The sequence below is a fragment of the Thunnus thynnus genome, chromosome 15 (genome assembly GCF_963924715.1).
Source record: "Thunnus thynnus chromosome 15, fThuThy2.1, whole genome shotgun sequence".
Classification (NCBI taxonomy): domain Eukaryota; kingdom Metazoa; phylum Chordata; class Actinopteri; order Scombriformes; family Scombridae; genus Thunnus; species Thunnus thynnus.
Genome location: NC_089531.1, coordinates 2,233,218 through 2,254,859, shown reverse-complemented (window position 1 = coordinate 2,254,859; position 21,642 = coordinate 2,233,218). Strand labels below are relative to the sequence as shown.

At 35.9% G+C, this 21,642-nt stretch overlaps 2 protein-coding genes across 6 annotated transcripts in view; one reads left to right on the top strand and one right to left on the bottom strand.

The window, feature by feature from the left end:
* LOC137198158 (transcription initiation factor TFIID subunit 12-like) overlaps nt 1-21,642 on the top strand; it is a 153,598-nt gene that overhangs the window by 55,229 nt on the left and 76,727 nt on the right. The window lies entirely within an intron of this gene.
* LOC137198159 (CXADR-like membrane protein) overlaps nt 1-21,642 on the bottom strand; it is a 41,795-nt gene that overhangs the window by 13,648 nt on the left and 6,505 nt on the right. Inside the window, exons 1-5 of one of the 5 annotated variants that reach the window (XM_067611822.1) lie at nt 12,064-12,259; nt 10,085-10,360; nt 8,266-8,511; nt 6,811-6,876; nt 6,321-6,362 (exon numbers count right to left, since the gene is read on the bottom strand). In XM_067611822.1, coding sequence (XP_067467923.1) covers nt 6,321-6,362; nt 6,811-6,876; nt 8,266-8,511; nt 10,085-10,360; nt 12,064-12,124 — 691 coding nt within the window. In that variant the 5' untranslated portion in view covers nt 12,125-12,259. Of the gene's footprint in view, nt 1-6,320; nt 6,363-6,810; nt 6,877-8,265; nt 8,512-10,084; nt 10,361-12,063; nt 12,260-21,642 lie in introns of those variants that run through there. The other 4 variants (XM_067611826.1, XM_067611824.1, XM_067611823.1 and 1 more) reach the window with 4 other exon arrangements.

Genomic DNA, 21,642 nt, shown 5'->3' with positions numbered 1-21,642 from the left:
TTCATCCTTGTTTTTTTTCCTCCCCGGCCTGTATTTGGGGCCGGCCTTTATTTATTCATGTCGACCACACCCCCGGCCATTATTAGAGACCCGGCTTTTAATTGAATTAGAGAAAATACGGTTCTTCCATTTTTATTGAAGGTATTTTAAGTCCACATGAATACAATGAATGCAAGAAGGCAGCAGAACACAGAGCTGATGGTTTGTGGCTTTAAGGCATATTTATGTTACAAATTGCTTTTAAAGGACAAGTGAACATTTGTCATCAGGTAGAAAGTGGATCAAGAATTCAACACTATTGGATAGTAGATACAAGGGCGGAGATTGCCAGAACCAATATCCAGGTGCTTCACCCAACCATTAAAAACACAAACAAAGCAAGAATACGCTCATCTTTAAGTTACATGTGATTAAGCACAAAAGCTGCATGTTCAACAGCAACCATATATCTTGATTTAGAGGAAACATGACGTGCTTCCTGCATGACAAACCTCTCGGTGAGGGGACATTTTTTCTAATCTCCAGAACTTTAATCTGATCTGGTGTGATAACAGAGAAGCGGTGACACTGATGCAGGGGTCACTAATGCTAAATACAGACACACTGATGGTGTTTTCACAATATCACAGAAAAACTGCTTTTGTGTGCGTCTTCATCATTGTGTTTGTGGTTTGTTGCGACGGCTCTGCGCAGGTGCACTTATGACTCCTACATAAGTTTATTAATAATTGGTGCACAAAAATAGAAATAGGGAAGGATGTGGAACTCTAGTCATTGGTGTGTAGTGCAGAGTTGGGTGGAGAGTATGTGTGAAGTGTGACATCATGCAAAGGAAAAACAAACAACACCAAGTCTGCACAATCCTCTGAATTTATTCTACTGTATTCGAAATTTCCAGATCTGCATCAAAATGCACAAAGTGAAAGAAAATGATGCTGAGCAGCTGATGGTGACTGCACAGGTGCACCAAAAGATCAAATGTGTTGAACTTTGACCCCAGTTGAACTAACCTTTGTAGATGCTGTTGATCACTGCTTGAACTGAAAGATGGACTCAAGACAAATTACTTTTGTTTTTGAATTTCCAGAACTGGACAATAACAAAGCCGACCTCATATCAAGACCAGACAAAAAATATAGTTGCTTGGTTAAATATCAGCAAGCAGATGTTGCCTCATTGGGACTGTCTCATCCACTGTGTGGGAGACAGAGAGGTCAATCAAATTATCCAATATCCTTATTTTCAACAATCATTGCTTTGCAGCAAAACAGTTAACTCTGGTCCAGGAAACAAGGTGGTTCAATAGTGTTAAAAGGAAAATCACACATAGAACATAAAGCAGAAATGACTCCTACATCAGTTTATTAGTAATCGGTGCACAAAAATAGAAATAGGGAAGGATGTGGAACTCTAGTCATTGGTGTGTAGTGCAGAGTTGGGTGGAGAGTATGTGTGAAGTGTGACATCATGCAGAGGAAAAATGAACAACAAGTCTGCACAATCCTCTGAATTTATTCTACTGTATTCAGAAATTTCCAGATCTGCATCAAAATGCACAAAGTGAAAGAAAATGATGCTGAGCAGCTGATGGTGACTGATGATTGTTCTGTCATGTAGCTGTAGCATCACCCATAGAGGAAATACCATCAGCTACACTACTGCTACACAAACATATTTAAATGGCTTTAATGGCTCAGTGATCATGACTCAGACTTACTGAAAAGTTTGCAGAATTACTGAGGTGTTTTCCACAAGTATTGAATGTAATTCAGATGCATCTTAATACATTTTATATTATTCATACATCTTTTTTATATTACAAACTGGCAGATGAATGCTTCTCAAATCACTCGGAGAGAAAGGGAATAATTGGATGTGTTTCCAAAAATGTTGATCTATTAGAAATAACAAAAAACCAATAATTCTAATGCATTTTCACATTATATACAGCATTTATAGACATGTCATTTTAAACTTCAGACAGTTGTCCTCCAGGTGCTGAAGGCAGTGCTGACGATGATGATGATGAGAAGAGGATTGCAATTATTATAAGAAGAAACACCGGTCACAAGAAAGGAGCATCTGGAAGATAAGTAAACATAATCACAACCTCATCAGTTGTCAAGTACAAGGATGTGCAGAGTGAAAAACAAGATTCATGTCTTATAATTCATTATTATCTGCTGTCATGCATTCAGGATAAAGTCAGTGGCTGAGTGAAGAGTTGAGGGAAAACCCAGCTCAGGAATAACAAGGGAATAAGAGGGTAATATCTTGTGAACTACAGGGTAATACAGGTAATACAATTATGTACTTTGATGACAAAGGGCATATAATATAACAGAGTAATAAGCCAAAGATAATGACGTAAACATTGTGTTTTAATACTCATGTCAATCTGCGGTAGATAAAAAAACATGTTGCGAACTGAAAGCTGCCAAACTTAATATAAATGAAAGGTGTTTTGTGATTTTGGAGACTGTGTGCGCTGACTTTTTCTTTTTAACTCTTTTTGTATTCATCACGTTGTGCCTTCTGGACCAAAACCCACCTATTAACAATACTAACATTAGCACATGTAGACTTGATATATCAATATAAAAAACACTTTAATATTGACTCAATGATATTTATAACCACAGACATGATGGCTTAGTGCAATATTTATTAATAACACATTAAACATTTCTAACTGCATTATTACTGGATAAATAAATGATAAACACCAGCGAAGGTAATTTTTCACGTAAATGCTGGCAACCCAAACCTTGTTCCTATTAGACAAAGAAATGTAGGTTTATTTATATCACACAGTTCATTCACTTATTCAATTTTCATGTTTTTAAAGACTTTAATAGAGTGAATCTAAAAGAGAACCTGAAATAATGTAAACATGTATGTACACTATATACAAATAAATAAATACAGGTGGTAAATACGATATTAGAAGAATAATGAAGCTGCAGAGTTGTAATTAATTAGTTACTGCTTATAAACGTCTTACTAGACAGTGGTACCACCTTGTTAATCGGTGTTTCTACATTATAAATAAACTTTTCTGACACAACCTTCAAGCCCAGAAAGTAAGGAACCTCACAGTTTACTGCAGATCAGATGGACTTTAGTCCTCAAACAGGAATTTTTTAATTGTATTTGTAACGGTGATATACAGTAAGATTTACAACACTTTCTGTGTACATGCATACATGTGTACTGCATGAAATGTACCACTATATATGGATCCCTGTTGAGCAGGTGAAGAAACTGTAAACAATAAGAAATCTGTTAAAAATAAGTCAAAAAACAACTTTCTCTTACCTGCGCTGATGGTACAGCCCAGAGCTAAGGCTAACAGGCAGCAGTAAATGTTCACCCACATCCTCGTACACATCAGGATTGACCACAGCTTCTGTCTGAACAGGAACTCAGCTGTCTGCTTATATACCTGTGTTCCTCTAACAAGATGTCACAGATGACTAAAAATACTGTGTGGGCATAGACATTTACACGTAGATACCACATTAGGAGCTGCTAGTATTTGTATCAATGCATCAATACATATATATTCTATCTGCTCTTACAGATATCATAACACTGAATTATCAATCAATCAATCAATCAATCTATTTTCCAGCAGTTTGGGTTGTCATATAATACTAGACTAGAATTTATGTGTAATACAGAACTTTGTTGATCAAAAATGATGGTTTTCACACCAAAATACTTCTGTTTAAAGCAAAGTAACAGTATAGGCTAATATTACATTAAATTCAAGTCAAGCCTATGTTTTGTAATTATTTCAGAAGTATTTTCTGTTGTCATATTGCACTGTAATACGGCTACTATGATGATTTAACAAATACAGGATAAGGAGTCAGTATGTATTTAATAGTTACATCAATGTATTTCAACATGCTTTACACTTCTGCTTTAATGATTTCCTATTTTCACACACTGACATTGTCCACACTGTTTAAATAAATGATGCAAACAGTTACATCATCAGCTGATGTAAGTGGTTCCAAGTGTAACAGCTCACTCAGTTGTTTTGTAGAAACAAAACCAAAAGCAGAAGGAACATGAAATGAGTAGTGGGCTGCATGTTTGTGTACAAGAGACATTGTCAATATAAATTTGTCTGTCAAAGGCAAAAAAAAAATTTCAGAAATGCAAAAATGACACATACAAGTCATTTTAAAGGTTTGCAGCAAGTTGCTTTATTTCTAAATACTGAAATGTCCATATATAAGCTGTCATGACATTGCAGCTACATATTTTCTTCCCCCCCGCTGCATGCGTGAATGCAAAGTAACAGTAAGTCAACATCACTACAATAATAATTGTAATTCTTTTAAAAGTATATTCAGTTTTCATATTTAGTTGGAATATAAATTTAGCCCAAAGCTCATAGTTTAGTCAACGTGAAAGAGAGAAAGAGACTGTTTAGCTGTGCGGGTTGTTCACCACCTCTGTCAACCAGACCTGTTTCCTGTCAGACTGTATGAGGATGAACACTGTTGACAGGTTGGTTTTTACCGCTCTTGTTTCTGTGTGATGGAGGATCAGAGATGATTTTCTGTTTCTGCTGTGTGTTGCTTCTGTATCTGTTGCGCTACAATGGAGAGAAGGTAAACATAGAGATGATTAAAGATATTTTCAATTCACTTCTGTTGCAACTTCATCAGTCAGCATCACACATTTAAAAGAGTGCATTATGTTTATGTTAATGGTTACAGTAATGAGGAACATGACATGTCTGTCCATGTCTTTGTCTGTTAATTATGAGGATATCTCAAAGGCTACTTCTTCAATTTTAAAGATATCTGGTAGAAAGTTGAGCCTTAGGACAATGAATGTGAGAAAGAACCAGTTATAGCAATAGCACCATCATGTGGCCGTTCTGAGGCACTTCACATTTTGGCTCATGATTCCTGAAATGTTAAGTGGAGAAGCTGAATTATTTTTCATGGTTAAAAACTGATTTATAAATAAAGAACATGCACATTTACACCCAGACAGAGTTTCACAACTCACATCTGATCAATTTGAATCAAAGCTGATACATATAATATTTGAATGAGACTGAAAAAAAAGTTATTATGACCATTTTCTATAATTTCAGTAAGTGTGACAGATCTGACATAAACTGCTATGAGTCATAAATTCAAATTTAGATGACGTGCACATTTCAACTTTGAACCATCCTGGTTCATGTGACCACATTTCACCAATAAGTGGCGCTACAAGAACATAATGAATTAAAATGGCCATCATTCAATATTTATTTGTCTGATTCAGCCAAACTTCTGCTCAGTTCATCTTTGTACAAATCTCTGAGCTACTATAATGTCTGTGAGTGTTTGCTAGTTGATATCCAGTTATTCCTGCTGTTATAAGTAAAATCTGAAAATATTGAGTCTTTCTTGAGTTTAAAATATCATCTGACTGTATTTAAAACAATATTTGCTGCTCAACATTTTCATATCCACAACTTTCAGGTCATTCACCTCTTCTCCAGATAGTGACGGTGATGCTGATCATCAGGATTAAATAAAGTATTACGATCACCACACGAACAGGCATCTGCCACAGGTAAGGAGAGGCTGGAAGACAAGAAAACATTCACAATCACTAATTAGTTTCTTTCATTTTAATCTTAGTGAATATTACTGTAAATCTAGTGTCTTTTCCACATACTCTGAATACATATCTTCATCTTTGAACTCATGTTTTCACATCTCCGTTGTAAGCTCTGACGTACACCTGTTACGGCTTTGTTTCATCATGTGATCATACCTGTGTTTGTGTGTGCAGGTGTAGTTGAAGGTGTCTTTTTATCTTCTGTGTGGGATCGTTCAAATCAAGGTTGTAGGTTTGTTTTTAACTTTGGTGGGACATTTTTTGTTGGACGGCCAAAATAGTTGTGTATGTGCACTTGGTCTCCATCTCTTTTCCTGCTCATATGTACACGTCACACACAGAAAGAGCCTGACTCTGCAAAATGTTTACTTTACTGAATATGCATTTTATGACCTGCCTGAAACCAAAGTTGTATCATGAGGTTTTATTTATATAAATCTGAGACGAAAATTAATATTTAAAATTGACATTTCATAGACCGTCACAGTAAATGTTACAAAAATAAATGTATAACAGCCTGTAGTTGATGTGTTAATGTGTTTGAATGATCTGTTGTAAAGTTTTCTAACCTCACCTCTGCAGCTCTACTTTTATAATTCAACATTTAGATCTGGTTCATTTTACTCATTTACTTGTTCATTTTCTATTTGGGTTTATTGACTTATTTATTGCAGTCATACCTGTGTTTGCAGCTGGTGGTGATGTTGATCCTTCATCATCATCTGTGCAGAACAGAGAAAATATATATTACAGGGCAGAAAATGTATTTTACTACAGTTAACTGTTTACAGAATGTCACAAAATGATTCAGTTTTTGAGAAAGTTACAACGCTACTTTAATATTTGTGCTGAGTCAGCAACAGTTCAAGTTCTCACAACAAAAACCATCTGAATGTTGAGCATGTTGTGTGCTCGACTTCCAACATTGAAACTGTAGTTTCACTTGAACACAGTGTTAAAACTTTCCCAGGCTCTTATATCTGTATCTGTTTGTTTAATTACTGCATTTAAAGTGTTTTCTGCTTTTTTGTTCCTCTTTCAGTTCTTGTCTCTGGGCTCTCAGATCAATAAAAGCTTTTAATCAGTTTAACAATTCAACATTTAAATCTGTTTCATTTTACTCATTTTCTTTTCAGGTTTCTTGATGTGACTTATTTATTACAGTCATACCTGTGTTTGCAGCTGGTGGTGATGTTGTAGAAGTTGTTGTAGGTGATGTTGGTCTTTCATCATCATCTGTGCAGAACAGAGAAAATATATATTACAGGGCAGAAAATGTATTTTACTACAGCTAATTGTTTACAGAATGTCACAAAATAATTCACAGTTCTTGAAAAAGTACCAACGCTACTTTAATATTTGTGCTGAGTCAGCAACAGTTCAAGTTCTCACAACAAAATCCACCTGAATGTTGAGCATGTTGTGTGCTCGACTTCCAACATTGAAACTATATTTTCGCTTGAACACAGTGTTAAAACTTTCCCAGGCTCTTATATCTGTATCTGTTTGTTTAATTACTGCATTTAAAGTGTTTTCTGTTGTTTTGTTCATTTAGATCGATCACCTTTTAATCGGTTTAATTTAACATTTAGATCTGTTTTATCTTACTCCCTTTCTTCTTTTTGTTTCCGGGTTTCTTGGTGTGACTTTCTTTCTTTGTTGTTGTTGTTGGTGGTGGTGCTGGTACAGTTGTTGTTGCTGTAGTTGTAGTTGAGGTTGTCGGTGGTGTCCTGTTTGCCTCTGTGTGAGATGGAGGAAATAGATACAACAAGGCAGCAAAATGCATTTTACCACAGAAAGTTATGAATTCATTCACCAATTTTAAAACAGGAAATAGGTGATGGCCAGTTTTGTGGTGAGTTATCAAGCAGAGCAAATGTTCTCATGACTTAAACCACTTGAATGTTGAGGATATTGTTTCTGTTTAATTTGAAGCAGCATTAAAGTTTCTCTCTTATTTGAACTGATCATATTTGTTATTGTTCAGCCTTGTGTGTCGTTATATTTCTGCATATAATTCTCTGTAACACCAGGCTAGCTGTTTCCTTCTGTTTCCAGTCTTTATGCTAAGCTAAGCTAACCGGCTGCTGGCTGTAGCTTCATGTTTAATGGACAGATATGAATGTGGTATCGATCTAAGTGGTGGTACCAGTTTTTCCTTTCATTTGTCACCCGTCTGTATTTTACATATACAGAATATACGTTGCCTGTAAAAAGTTTTCACCCCTCTTGGAATTTTACATGTCTTTTCACACCCATCAATAGAAAATACTCTTATGTGTCAAAATACATCATCTGTTTTATTTGTAAAATATAGATCTGGAAAGACACTTGTAACTATCACATTCAAATAAATGTAGTGGAGTAAAAAGTACAATATTCTCCTCTGAGATCTAGTGGACAGGAAGTAGAAAGTAACATCAAATGGTTCCTAAAAACTGTATTTAAGTAAATGTACTTAGTTACATTCCACCACTGGTTGATCTTCTCTTCTAACTCTCAGTAAGAAAGTTAAACATGTTAATAAATTTACCAAAATGTCAGATTATTCCTTTAAATAACTTCTTCTCTGTGCTTTACCTGCCTTCATATTTTTGTGTGTGTCTTTGAGTTCTTGTGTCTCACCTCTCTCAGACTGATCACCTTTGATCACGTTTAGATACGCAGCTGGTTTTCCATCACAGTAGTACAGTCCAGAGTCACCAGGCTGCACGTCTGGTATATTCAGATACTTGTCAACAGCTGAAACATGACGCCTGATTTGTTGTTGTTTTCCATCAATCTCTCTGGTCCATGTTGGAACATGTGACCCTCCATCAGGACATGTCAGAGTGACGTTGGACTTCTCTGCAATACTGACTGTTGTTGTTCCTGTGAGCAACAAACATTAAGTTAGTAAAAACCAAGATTCATGTTTTATAACATGCCATCATAAACACATGTATTCATGATAAAGTCAGTGACACATGGAAGAGTTTTGTTCCAAAACAAGATTTTCTTTGATAAACTAACTTCTGTTTCTACACAAAGTGGAGAATTGTTACAGTCACTAAAAGTTCTCTTACTGTATTGATACCTAAGTTAAAGCTGCACTAATATATTGGCTGATATCAGCTTATCAGACTGTTTGTGTCGGCTACTAATTAACAGAAACATCAGTACAGAAATATGACAGATAAATAAAGGTTTGAGGTCATTTAGAAACAGTTTCTGCACTGATGAGTTTATTTTTACACTGCAAAGTGTCCTGTGCAGAACACACTGTGATCACACTTTGAAGTGATGCTTATTGAAAGTGTTATAATCTTAAACCAGCAGTCAGGTGTCCATATGAACAGTGAAAGAGGTTTTCCTCGCTGTAATCATTCCTCCTGTTCATACTGGATATTAAAAGATCCTTCAAATGTGCTTTCAATGGAAGTGATGGAGGCCAAAATCCACAGTGTGTCCACACAGTCATTTAAAAGTCTGTGTGAAGCTTCTATTCAGCTTCAGCAGTCTGAGTTAGTCATATCAAGTGGATATCTGACACATTTACAGTCTTTTTAGCATCAAATTCCCTCTTTGTGTTTCCTCGGACAGTGTTTCCCTGTTGAGCTGCAGGTGGAAGTATAGTAACAAAAAGAGGAACTTTGGCACTAAAAAGACTGTAACATTGAAAGATATCTACTTGATTTGACTCATTTGGACGCTGAAGCTTCATATTAGCTTCACATAAACTTTGAAATACATTTTTGCACAGAAGGAGGACTGTGGATTTTGTCCTCCATCACTTCCATTGTAAGGTCATTATGAAGGGATCTTCTAATGGTCAGTATGAACAGGAGGAATGATTACAGCAAGAAAAACAGCTTTAATGTTCATTTGAGCTCCTGACTGTTGGTTATAAGTTCCTAAATGAGGTTTTAGAGAAAAGGACTTAATTCAAGTGTTTGTTTCCTGTGTGACTCTACATGAACAAGACGACCTGTTCCTTTAAAAGGAAAAGAACAATAGAAATGACGTATTAGAGAACTTTAAAAAGATATTTTTCTTCACTGACCATAAAAAGCTGTTTATTAATTTACCACAAACCAAGTAAAGCACATCACATAAAAAAATAAAATAAAATGATTAACGTATAAAAATACACAGAAATATTTAAGTAACTACAGTAACAAGAAGTTAATGTTATAAATTAATTCGGCCTCTATTCTTAACAGTCAGTGTGAAATTAAAACCTGGTTTTGAGTTATGAAAGTAATAAGTAATGATGATGTTATTTCTTACAATATATTTGTTATTGAAGTTAAAACCACATTTACCTTTGAAATGCATCATTTCATTAATATGTCAATGTATGTATTTAATCACAGTTTAGAAAATGAAAAGTGAAGCACAGAGACGAGACTTTGAAACAGGAAGAAACAGGAAGCAGAACAACTTTGACAGAGTTTGATGTTACCTGATGGGATCACCGTCAGTTCCACAGCTGCTTCATTATTACACAAGTATTTTCCAGAGTCTGAGACAGCAACTCTAAAGATGAACAGTGACTTATCTGCTTCTGAACCGTATCGTTTGTGGGGGTCATTGAATCTTTGCTCTCTGTCACCATCAACTATAAATATGTCAACTGTGTTTCCATTAATCTCTCTGCTCCACGTCACTTTACCCTCCACAGAGTGAGAACAACGCAGAGAGACTTGTTGCTCATCTTCGACTATTTGATGGATTATTTCTGCAAAAGAAACACAGTTTACAAGAACTAAAAATCCATTTTCAGAATGTCAACATTTCTAATATTGCAAAGAACTGAAAAGTTGTTTTCCATCAGAGTCAGAATCACATTTAACTGTCGAGTGCAAACTGCTAATCATGAAAAACATGAAGACCTTAAAGCATTACTGCACTTCACTTTTAACTTCTGACTTTACATCATTCACACCATCAGCTAATGTGTGTGTGGTGGGGGGGCAGTGGTCACAATGCACTGCAACCTTACATGTGGTTTTGTGTGCGTGCACATTTGTACACCACCGTCTCTTGTCACTGTGTGAGTCTGTAGATATTTTAGATCATTTTTAGATCATATAAATATATGTAGGTTAGACTATGTTTGCACCTTCATATTACTGTTCATCTATTTTTACTATCAGTATTAATGTTTGTTTATAATATGTTTATTTATATGGTCGTAGTGTATGTTATATATAATGTATATATATATATATATATATATATATATATATATATATATATATATATATATATATATATATATAATATAATATTTTTATTTTTGATTTCCTTTTCATCTTTATTACTATTTCTATCTTTAATCTTAGCAGCTATAAGCTAATCTAGGAGGGCCTAAACTGCATTTCACTGCACATTGTATTGTTTGTTTTGTGTACGTGACCAATAAACAACTTTGAACTTGATTTATTCAAATACATGAATATGACAATGAACCTGAACGTGTTTCAACAAATCACTAAAATCTCTATAAAATACTTTATACATCAGCTAAATTCACTGTATGGAGAAACTGACCTTTACCTTCAGACTACGATATGAACAATATGTAAAATACTGGAAACAATGGACAACATACTTTATATGTAAAAAGTAAAAGTAAGTAAATGTATTTGTACAACAAGTGCTTTACAAGCGCGTAATACAACATACAAAAAAGAAAGATTCATAGCAGATGAAGTGACCACCCAAGTCACATGATTAAATAGTGCAAAACTAAAAAACACAATAAAACCATAAAATGCTGACCTGGTGCTTACAGGTTACCCTGCCTGTCTAAACGAGTTTGTCTTTAGCTGCTTTTTAAATGAATCCACAGAGTCAGCAGACTGTGAGGGAGCAGGCAGAGCGTTACATAGTTTAGATGCTACGACTTCAAAAACTCGATCACCTCGAGTCTTAAGGCGTTTGGTTGAGACAGACAGCAAGCCTGACTGTGCAAAGCTCTGTAAGTAAGAATGAGAATCTTAAACGGGATCCTAAATGTGACAGAGGCAACCTTTACTGGAACAACAACCAGAACCTCCGTCTCATCAGCACTGAGCTGTAACAACTTTTCTGCCGTCCAGTCTCTAATAGCGTTCAGACAGTCGAGGAGCCTGGGAGTGTAGATACAGGCCTCTAGTTCTCTGGCAAAGCAGGAACTAAGTTAGATTTCTTTAATATGGGCTGGATAGTAGCAGCTTAAAATAAGAAGGGAAACATCCCGAAGACAAAGAAGAATTAACAATAGCTCAATTAATTAATGAATTAATTATCAATACTTCCTATAAGATGTATCATGCTGCACTCTTTTAGCCTGAAAACACCAGTAAAAATAAAGAGTTGCACCACGTTCATCACTCACTCTATGACATGAACAAACATGAACATTATTATTAAAGCTAAAAAGAGTAAAGTTCTTACCTGCTGTCACATTACAGCCCAGAACTAAAGCTAACAGGCAGATGCAGATGTTCATCCTCATCCTCCAACAGACTGAACCACAATGAACAGAGACAGTTTCTATCTGAGAGAAGAACAGGAACTCAGTGTATACGTGTGTTCCTCTGACTTTAAAGGCTGCACTCTCACCTCTCAAATATCTTTCTTTTTCTTTCTTTGTGGTTAATGAACACTGATGAGGAAACTCTAGTGTGAACAGTGTGATCATGTTTCACACGGACAGTTCCAGGACATGAAAGTAACTCAAATGACTTTATTACATATTATTTATTATTGTTTTTAAACTGAGACTGAGAGACTTTAAAGTTTTACTCGCTGATATTTTTTAGTTTTTTGTTTTAATGTGTGTGTGTGTGTGTGTGTGTGTGTGTGATGGTTGTTTTGTGTGAATGAACTGTCTTCTTGTGATCTTGTATGTATGTAATTTGTTCTCAGGTCTCTTGCTGAAGAGATTTTGGTCTCAATGTGATTTCCTGAACAGATAAAGATGAACTAACTAACAAATTAGATTCACAGATCTTTTAAAAATGTTTTCATTCATTTGTTTGCAGATTCATTCTTTTTAATTTTAGGAAAGTGATGATTTGATTTGTACACAAAGACATTCACATATTATAAAAACACACTTTTACCTACATACAGTATGTTCCAACACTGTCTCATAAATTACCTTCATGTACGACTTAATAACAGCAAATATAAAATTGATCTGATGAATCTATGTCCAATATTTACTCTCTTTTAGCTTTGGTTATTTCTCCTTGAACTCCTGACAACAATATCTGACTCTTTATCTCATCACCATTGAAAAACTAACGAGCAGGTCAAAGAAACTCAAACTAATCAACTTAAAATCATCGACAGACAGGTGATCTGTGGGAAATGCAGTTAGAAACAGTGACTGATGTTTAGCAAAAAAAACTCAAAAATAGATCACATTTTTAAAAAGAAATTCAACAACCAAAGAAAAGAAACTGAACGAGAGCTGCCAAAGAAAGAAGAAACCAAACCACCACATTTTTGGTGAATATAGTTTGAGACTATATTTAGGCTTTGAGGTTTAACCATACACAGACACTAAGGTCACACTCTCATGATGGTGAACAGTGGGAAAGACATTCAACTGTGTAGTGTTGGCTGGAAACAGGTTTGTCATTCTTCTAAAATAGCACAAAGACGCTAAAAGTGTCAGATCAAAGCAGTAAAACAGATGATGTTCACACTTGCCGTATTTTCTCTAATAGTGGCCGGGGCCTTTATTTACCTCAACTGCAGAGGGTACCAGGCCTTTATTGGAAGCAGGCTTATATTAGAGAGAGGCCTTTATTCCTAATTCCCTCTGTTTGATAAGTATATTCGCTCATATTGTAGTACGAAGCCTCCCTGTTTTCTGATCTGCTTCCATTTCCTCTGTTAAATTTTTGTTACTGCATTATGCTATTAATAAAATTAAAAGCCTTCACTTCCCAATTTTTATTGTGAAACACAATAAAAACAAACAATTCAATATAACTTGTGTGAAGTATGACCAGTCAAGTACGGGAGGGGAAATATGGCCAGTGTCAGTTAAAAACTAAACAAATCTGAGGTAATGTTATGCTGGATATAAACATTAATAGCCAGTTAACAGCACAGTCAAATATCAAATATCAATCAGCTGTCTCTCTAACATTAGCTCCAAGCTAACTTTCTTCTTCCCAATTCCAGCTAGCCGTGCTCTCCTCTTGTCAGCTAACAGCAGCTCACGCTTCTGTCTTTTCCAGTATCTGATTCTTATCGGGTCAGTGTCAAAATGTCTCGCAGCTTTCGCTCCTTAATTTTCCTCCACATATTGCAAAACTCTCTCTTTGAATTTGACGTCAAACTTCCATCTGGTAGGTGCCATGTTCGCTCTCTACAGTGTTGTACATGGATGTCTAAAGAGTTCTCTTTATACATCCATGGTGTTGTAGCATTGGTGTTATGGAAAATCTAGTCACTGACACTTGCACAGGTCCTATATGGTACTTCAATTATAGCTACCGCCATTTTGTGGCACTTGTACATTACTACAAACCACAGTCACATTATAACAGGCACCAAGAGGAGTGGGGCGGACATTTCTTTTCATTTGATAACGTTAAAAGTAAAGTTAGGCTTTGCTGTCAGTTTCCCAACTCATTTTAAAAAAAGATGAGAGGAAAAGAGGTAGAGGGGCTAGAGAGTGAATGAAGAGATGGAGCTGGTAAGAAAGCAGTGAATCAGATTAATAACAAAAATATCTAATTGTTTCACAGCGGTTACTTTCTAGAGCACCCCCCCCACAACCCCCGCACACCGCCATATAACCCTGCAGCGGTGAGCAGCAACTCCTGATTTGGCCTCAATCCATCCTTGTTTTTTTCCTCCCCGGCCTGTATTTGGGGCCGGCCTTTATTTATTCATGTCGACCACACCCCCGGCCATTATTGGAGACTTTTAACTGAATTAGAGAAAATACGTTTTTTCCACTTTTATTAAAGGTATTTTAAGTCCACATGAATACAATGAATGCAAGAAGGCAGCAGAACACAGAGCTGACAGTTTGTGGCTTTAAGGCATATTTATGTTACAAATTGCTTTTAAAGGACGGGTGAACATTTGTCATCAGGTAGAAAGTAGAACAAGAATTCAACACTATTGGATAGTAGATACAAGGGTGGGGATTGCCAGAATCAATGTCCAGGTGCTTCACCCGACCATTAAAAACACAAACAAAGCAAGAATACGCTCATCTTTAAGTTACATGTGATTAAGCACAAAAGCTGCATGTTAAGCAGCAACCATATATCTTGATTTAGAGGAAACATGACATGTTTCCTGCATGACAAACCTCTCGGTGAGGGGACATTTTTTCTAATCTCCAGAACTTTAATCTGATCTGGTGTCATAACAGAGAAGCGGTGACACTGATGTAGGGGTCACTAATGCTAAATACAGACACACTGATGGTGTTTTCACAATATCACAGAAAAACTGCTTTTGTGTGCGTCTTCATCATTGTGTTTGTGGTTTGTTGCGATGGCTCTGCGCAGGTGCACTTATGACTCCTACATAAGTTTATTAATAATGGGTGCACAAAAATAGAAATAGGGAAGGATGTGGAACTCTAGTCATTGGTGTGTGGTGCAGAGTTGGGCGGAGAGTATGTCTGAAGTGTGACATCATGCAAAGGAAAAACAAAGAACAAAAAGTCTACACAATCCTCTGAATTTATTCTACTGTATTCAGACATTTCCAGATCTGCATCAAAATGCACAAAGTGAAAGAAAATGATGCTGAGCAGCTGATGGTGACTGATGATTGTTTGGAGAAAAGTTCACTTCTGTCCAGGAATATTAGAGCTCAGTTTGTACAAGGATGAATTGTGCAATCTGTCATGTAGCTGTAGCATCACCCATAGAGGAAATACCATCAGCTACACTACTGCTACACAAACATATTTAAATGGCTTTAATGGCTCAGTGATCATGACTCAGACTTACTAAAAGTTTGCAGAATTACTGAGGTGTTTTCCACAAGTATTGAATGTAATTCAGATGCATTTTACATTATTTTATATTATTCATTTACATCTTTTTTATATAACAAACTGGCAGATGAAGGCTTCTCAAATCACTCGGAAAGAAAGGGAATAATTGGATGTGTTTCCCAAAATGTTGATCTATTATAAATAACAAAAATAGTTCTAATGCATTTTCACATTATATACAGCATTTATAGACATGTCATTTTAAACTTCAGACAGTTGTCATCCAGGTGCTGAAGGCAGTGCTGACGATGATGATGATGAGAAGAGGATTGCAATTATTATATGAAGAAACACCGGTCACAAGAAAGGAGCATCTGGAAGATAAGTGAACATAATCACAACCTCATCAGTCGTCAAGTACAAAGATGTGCAGAATGAAAAAACAAGATTCATGTCTTATAATTCATTATTATCTGCTGTCATGCATTCAGGATAAAGTCATTGGCTGAGTGAAGAGTTGAGGGAAAACCCAGCTCAGGAATAACAAGGGAATAAGAGGGTAATATGTTTTGAACTACAGGGTAATACAGGTAATACAATTATGTACTTTGATGACAAAGGACATATGATATAACAGAGTAATATGCCAAAGATAATGAAGTAAACGTGTTTTGATTCTCATGTCAACCTGTGGTAGATAAAAAAACATGTTGCGAACTGAAAGCTGCAAAACTTAACATAAATGAAAGGTGTTTTGTGATTTTGGAGACTGTGTGCCCTGCATCTGCATCTGCATCTGCGTCTGCGTCTGCGGTAAGAGCTGGTCTGAGCAGGATTTATCGCAAATGTAATTTTATGCCAATATAAGCATCAAAACTGAACTGCGTCAGCTAATAAACACAGTCTCAGCTGCTGCTCTCCTCCCACGTCGGATAAAGCAGCTCCTTTGGTGTCCAGAAATGACCAAACAGGCACAGACGCAAAAAATAGACTTATGTCGGATGAAAACTGCATAAAGACTGCGTTTACCTGCCGCTGGGCTTGTGTCGGCAGGAAAATAGGGACCTCAGTATAATTACCATGAATCAGGGCTGGAAAATGAACAAACACATTTCCTCCAAATTCTATAGTTATACTCCTTTAGAGACTAAACATTAAAGTTATTACCTGGAAACACTGGTGGTAATTTCTGCATAATATTCACTAATCAGTGATGTAAAATGCTGAACTACCAGTTTCTACTTCATTTTGTGGTTCTGCTGCGGAGCCTCTTAACATCCACCCTTTTTTTGGAATTTTCACCCATGTGGCATACCCGAATGGAAACGCTTATAACAGAAGAACTGTGAGGCCACAATGCATGTATTAGGCTTCATTTGAAAGGTAACATCTTCTAGTTCCTGGAAATGTGCTTGATTAGCATGTAGCTAAAACACAACCGAAACTACAACAGTTCAAATATGGCTCAAAAAAGTGTTTTTGCTCCTCATCTGTAATGAGTCATATTGGAATAACAATAACTAGGACATGCTTTATGCCAGAACTATGCAAATCACCACACATCGTCTACATCTTGTCAACCACACCTGTATAAAATTCCAGACCTCTAGACCTGATCGGATTGAGGCAGTTTTTAGTTTGTGTTGTCACTGGTGTCCCCAAACCTCTCCAAAATGTCTCCTAGTGGCCAGATTGTGCCAATTGCTTTGACTCATTACTGCGGTTCTTACAGCAAAACTATTGTGTGTGTTTCCAGGTCTGAAATAAAAGATTTTACAGTATGTTTATTGTGAATGTGATGATATTACACTGATATTATTATATGAGTATTGTGAGACCATGGAACTAATTATCACCCCTCTATTACCTTTTTGCTGATAGTATTATGCCACCTAGTATTACGTCTACTGATAGATTTTACAATTACCTTATTACTGAGTAAATATTAACTCTGATAAAACCTGATGAACTGTTGTTAAACCATTTTTACCTTGAGATGTTTTTTTATACATTATTACCCTCCTGTTTTGATATCAGCAAGATATAACCAGTTTATTACCAGAGTATTACTGAGACGATTTCACCTCCTTATTACCTTGTTATTACTGAGCTTGAATGTAAAGTGTTTATGAGTTGAACTCTGAAACAAGATCTTATTTGAGACACTAACACCTGCAGTGGATGATACTTACTTACTGACGCTTTACTTAAAGATACTCTGTGAATTTGTTACAGCTCACAGTGAGCTGAGAGAATTTTACAAACACAACAAATAACTGCTCGATTACAGTAACAGCAGTAAATATGATTCATTTTAAAGTTATGAGTCATATATGCATCCTTTTCATGCTGCACAATACTTTGATACAACATAAAATCTTTCACAATAAACTTTAAACAACATATGCAACATTTACAAATCAAACCTTACAATTGTTAAGTGGAAATTAGATTTTTTTAATATTGTTTTTGATACAGAAAAAAAACTTTTAATAAACTCTAATGTTACCTGATGGGATCACTGTCAGATCCGCAGCTGGTTCGTTGTAACAGAAGTATTTTCCAGCATTTGAGAGAGCAGCTCTGTGAATGTGCAGCAACTTGTCTGCTAAAGAACTGTATTTCTTATAAGGATCATGAACATGTTTTATGTCTCTGTCGCCATCGACTGTCAGTACATCCAATTTGATTTTTTTTCTCTCTCTGCTCCACGTCACTTTACCTTCCACAGAGTGAGGACAGCGCAGAGTGATTGAATCCTTCTCCTCGATTACTTCATGGATTATTTGTGTAAAAGAAACCCAGATTGCAGTGAAAATATCAAACATAGTATTATTAGTAATATTATGAGAAAGTCCCGTCTACTAGATGGTTTAATAACAGTCAGAATAATATTTAAATGTCAAAATCGAGCAGTGAGCAAACATTGAAAAATACATACTGAGCATTATCTTGTATTTGTTAAATCATCATAGCAACTGTATTACAGTGCAATATGAAAACAGAAAATACTTCTAATTACAAAACCTAGGCTTGACTTTAATTTAATGTAATATTAGCCTATACTGTTACTTTGCTTTAAACAGGAGTATTTTGATATGAAAACCATCATTTTTGATCAATAAAGTTCTGTATTACACATAAATTCAAGTCTAGCATTTTGTGACAACCCAAACTGCTGGGAAATAGATTGATTGATTGATAATTCAGTGTTATGATATCTGTAAGAGCAGATAGAATATATATGTATTTACGCATTGATACAATTACTAGCAGCTCCTGATGTGGTATCTATGCATATATGTCTATGCCCACACAGTATTTCAAGTAACCTGTAGAATGTTGACTAATAAAAGGAATCATCAGTTTGTGCTGACCATAAAAAGAAGATATTTTAAGGATGTGACATCTTGTTGGAGGAACACAGGTATATAAGCAGACAGCTGAGTTCCTGTTAAGACAGAAGCTGTGGTCAATCCTGATGTGTACGAGGATGCGGGTGAACATCTACTGCTGCCTGTTAGCCTTAGCTCTGGGCTGTACCATCGGCACAGGTAAGGGAATGTTGTTTTTTGATTTATTTTTTAACAGATTTCTTATTGTTTACAGTTTCTTCACCTGCTCAACAGGGATCCATATACAGTGTTACACTTCATCCAGTGCACATGTATGCATGTATACAGAAAGTGTTGTAAATCTTACTGTATATCACCGTTACAAATACAATTATAAAATTCCTGTTTGAGTACTCAGATTTTACCGGTCTTGTTTCCCATTGGTGGAAGATCAGGGATGGTGCAATATGTGGGTTCATTTTGGTTTGATTCACCTATTAAAACATTTACCAACAAACATTAATTATAAAGAACTAACTGACCTTTTACGCCACAGGTATTACCTTATTCCAACTTTTGAGTGGGCTGTTAACATCAGTGACCAATAAGTTGATGACCCAATGAAAAGGCATTTTCAAGTAAAGGCCTTTGCACTCCATGTCCAAATTTTTCCAATGTGCTTTTGAACACATCCTCTGACAAATGTGTGGTAAAACCAGAACCCTTGTCCACTCAGTTGGTTGCATTTTTTAACAAAATTAGGAGTCTGCAGCTATGCTAGCAGCTCTCTGAGGCTGTACTTTGAGCTAACGTCAACATGCTAACATGCTCACAAGGTTGACATGCTGATTTGGTGTGTTAGCATGCTAAAATTAGCTAATCAGTTTTGCACTTGTGATTTTGCTAGATAAGAAGTCTGGCAAACCATCCAATAGATGTTCCAATCAAAAACTATAACCTGATGGTGGCGCTAGACAAAAAGTGAGAAGATCATCAAACTCAGGCTTCATCCTCTGGAAAAAATTAATGTCTGTTCCAACTTTGATGGCGATCCATCCAGTAGTTTATGAGATATTTCAGTCTGGATCAAAGTGACAAACAATCGCTTGAAAGACCAACATGGCCATCCCCTGAAGCCATGCTGCAGAAAATTCCTAACTCAACAAGCACGTCCAGACTGCAGGAGATCCGGCTGTTAGCTACTGAGAAAATAATAAAGGTCATTGCACTTATCAAAGGAAAAAATATCTAAATGTTATGTCATAATTATGACATCCATAACACGACTCAGCATCTCATACAAGATCAGTACGTCATAATTACAAGAAAACCGTCTTTGAACTGTTCGCTGCATTTTCATTCAGCTCACCAACAAAACACAGCCGTTAGCATTTTGGCTAAAACTCTGTAGGCTGCTTCTTAGCTGATTCAACCACCACAATAACCTGCAACAGTTCCTGTAGCTACACAGATTAGATAAGCCACTTCTCTCACTTATGAGAGCAGTATTTCGTAATTACAAGAGAAAGATCTCACAATTACAAGTTGATGAGTCACAGTTATGAGATACTAAAGTCCACCTTTTTTCTTCATTGATGAATGCAGGACAGTTCTGTACAAGTGTTTGATCATTTACCTGAGAAAGGTATGTTTGATCATTTACCTGAGAAAGGTATGTTTGATCATTTACCTGAGAAAGGTATGTTTGATAATTTACCTGAGAAAGGTATGTTTGATCATTTACCTGAGAAAGGTATGTTTGATAATTTACCTGAGAAAGGTATGTTTGATCATTTACCTGAGAAAGTCATCAGGCAGTGTTCAGCTGATGGTCCACCAGAGCTTTCCACACCTGCCAGAAAAGAAGTGAAAAGAAGATCACTAAATTTGATGTTTAAGGTACAGTAGTATCTTCTTGCTTGTTTTGTAAAACAGTAAAACAGAAATGCATTTTGTGTATGAAGATATAAAATAATGGAAAATAATGTTCACATAGATGATAAAACATCTTAATTTTGGTTTAAGTGACATAAAACAGCCTCAGAGATATGACTACTTGTTATGGCTCCTATTTTTATTTGGATTACAGTAAGAAACTGAGTTGCACCTCAGGAAACAGGTAAGAAATATGTTTATTGCGCAGCAGATTAATTATTTTTTGAGTAAGATGGTGAGAAGAGTCTTTGAGAAGCTTTTGAGAAGCTGTGGAAGCTTATAATGATATATACTGTATGAACTGTGTCTTATAATGCTACAAGTTCCCCTCTGAAGACTACAAGCAGTTATAGTCGAATGACATCAGTGTCACTATAGTGACAGTGCATGAATGCAGGCACAGTAAGCACAGCGTAGGATTTAATTTTAGATCAGTCTCAATCATAATAGAAAGAGGAAGTTGTCATTTTAAAAACACTTCTCATTACTCACGCTTTGTAGGGTTCAACCCTTCATCTCGTATCTCATCGTAGATTTAGTGTCTTTCTTCAGTCCCACAGAAAGGAAAACAAATTAGTGAATAACTTAATTATTACTGAATTATCACTGATTATCTGCTTTAAACTCTGATCACAAACAGGCTGACTTTGATACCATTAGTTTTAATTTTTATGGAGTAATCAGTGAATTTCATCTGTGTATGGAAGTGAAGGGCAACCGGCAAAAAATGTTCTGAGATTAAATCAAAAGTCTAAAATTAAAGTCAAAATTCTGACATGA